Source organism: Lathyrus oleraceus, chromosome 5 (genome assembly GCF_024323335.1).
Source record: "Lathyrus oleraceus cultivar Zhongwan6 chromosome 5, CAAS_Psat_ZW6_1.0, whole genome shotgun sequence".
Lineage (NCBI taxonomy): Eukaryota > Viridiplantae > Streptophyta > Magnoliopsida > Fabales > Fabaceae > Lathyrus > Lathyrus oleraceus.
The window spans coordinates 643,031,954-643,033,471 of record NC_066583.1 but is presented as its reverse complement, the minus strand read 5'-3'; the positions used below and the strand labels follow the sequence as shown (position 1 = coordinate 643,033,471).

The following is a 1,518-nucleotide window of genomic DNA, read 5'->3' as shown; positions in this document are numbered from 1 at the left end:
ACCTTGTTTATTAAGAAAATTAAAGGTAACACTTTATTGGTTCAAGTATATGTCGACGATATCATATTCGGTTCAACAAACAAAAAACTTTGTGAAGAATTTTCATATGCAAGGAGAATTCAAAATGTCCATGATGGGTAAGATGAACTATTTTCTCGGACTTCAAATAAGCAACTAAAGGATGGCATCTTCATCAACCAATCCAAGTATTGCAAATAATCATTAAAGAGATTTGACATGGATAATTGCAAGGCTATGTCTACTCCAATGGGATCCGGAACTTATGTTGGTCAAGATGAATCGGGTGTCTCAATTGATATCACAAAGTATCGAGGTATGATTGGTTCATTGTTATATTTGACGACAAGTTATCCTGACATAATGTTTAATGTTTGTCTTTGTGCACGCTTTCAAGCAAATCCGAAGGAATCCCATCTCACCGCAGTCAAAAGGATCATGAAGTACCTTAAAGGAACAACGAATGTCATCCTATGGTATCCTAAAGGTAGTATTTGTGATTTAATTGGTTATTCTAATGTGGACTACGCAGGAAGTAAAATTGATAGAAAAAGAACTAGTGGTACATGTCACATTCTTGGAAATGCATTAGTATCTTGGGCTTGCAAGAAACAAGCATGTGTTGCTCTTAGTACAGCCGAAGCAGAGTACATAACAGCCGGTAGTTGTTGTGCATATATACTTTGGCTTAAGAAACAACTTCGTGACTACAGACTCAACCTTGGATGCATCCCTCTATGTTATGACAACACAAATGCGATTAATATTACAAAAAAAATCTGGTCACGCACTCAAGAACCAAACATATTGATATTCGACATCATTTTCTTCGTGATCACGTGCTTCAAGGAGATGTCAAAGTAAATTTTATGGATACTCACAACCAACTGGCCGATATCTTCACAAAACCTTTGGCACGAGAACCGTTCTACAAAATTCGAAGAGATTTGGGAATTTTGGATGAAAAAGACATATGATGAACGATACATAAATTTACTCATATATTTTCATAATTTCATTTTTGTAAATCCTTATATGATATATTTTTTGGTTATATTATATGATTATATAATGCTTGTATATGTCCTCTATATGTTAAATATGTGTGTTGGTCCTTAGATATGTGCATATGTGAGTTGCAAAGCCATTGTTTTAAACATTTTTAAAAAAATTCCTTCATGTAACCAGTTACATGGTTCATGTATTCAGTTACATCATTGCGAAAATCACTTCTTGGTTACGTTTTTCGCTTCTACGCATGGATGTAACCAGTTACATCCTTCAAGTAACCGGTTACATCACTGTTACTTCTCAAAATTAATTTTTGTGTTTATTTTACATTGTTTTCTATTTTTGTTTTCTTAAATGTGTGTACTATTTTGGTCAAACTTTAACTCTCTCTTCCATCTACTCTTCCATCTACCTTTAATTGGTACACTCAACTCATTAACATCATCTTTTACTACCTACTAACATTCCACCAAATACCAACAATATCTC

General features: G+C 33.8%; 1 protein-coding gene across 1 annotated transcript; it reads left to right on the top strand.

Annotated features, from left to right (window-relative positions):
• Positions 1–237: 237 nt before the first annotated feature.
• LOC127082637 (secreted RxLR effector protein 161-like) lies at positions 238–1,286 on the top strand. The gene is made up of 2 exons (XM_051022867.1): positions 238–679; positions 1,228–1,286. The coding sequence occupies exons 1-2, from the start codon at positions 238–240 to the stop codon at positions 1,284–1,286; spliced, it is 501 nt and encodes a 166-aa protein (XP_050878824.1).
• Positions 1,287–1,518: the final 232 nt, after the last annotated feature.

Excerpts from the sequence above, each read along its gene's own strand:
- LOC127082637 (XM_051022867.1), top strand. The coding sequence starts at position 238 with ATGGATAATTGCAAGGCTATGTCTACTCCAATGGGATCCGGAACTTAT. Across the intron at positions 680-1,227 it reads AGCAGAGTACATAACAGCCG|TTACATCATTGCGAAAATCA; the intron begins GTAGTTGTTGTG and ends TCATGTATTCAG.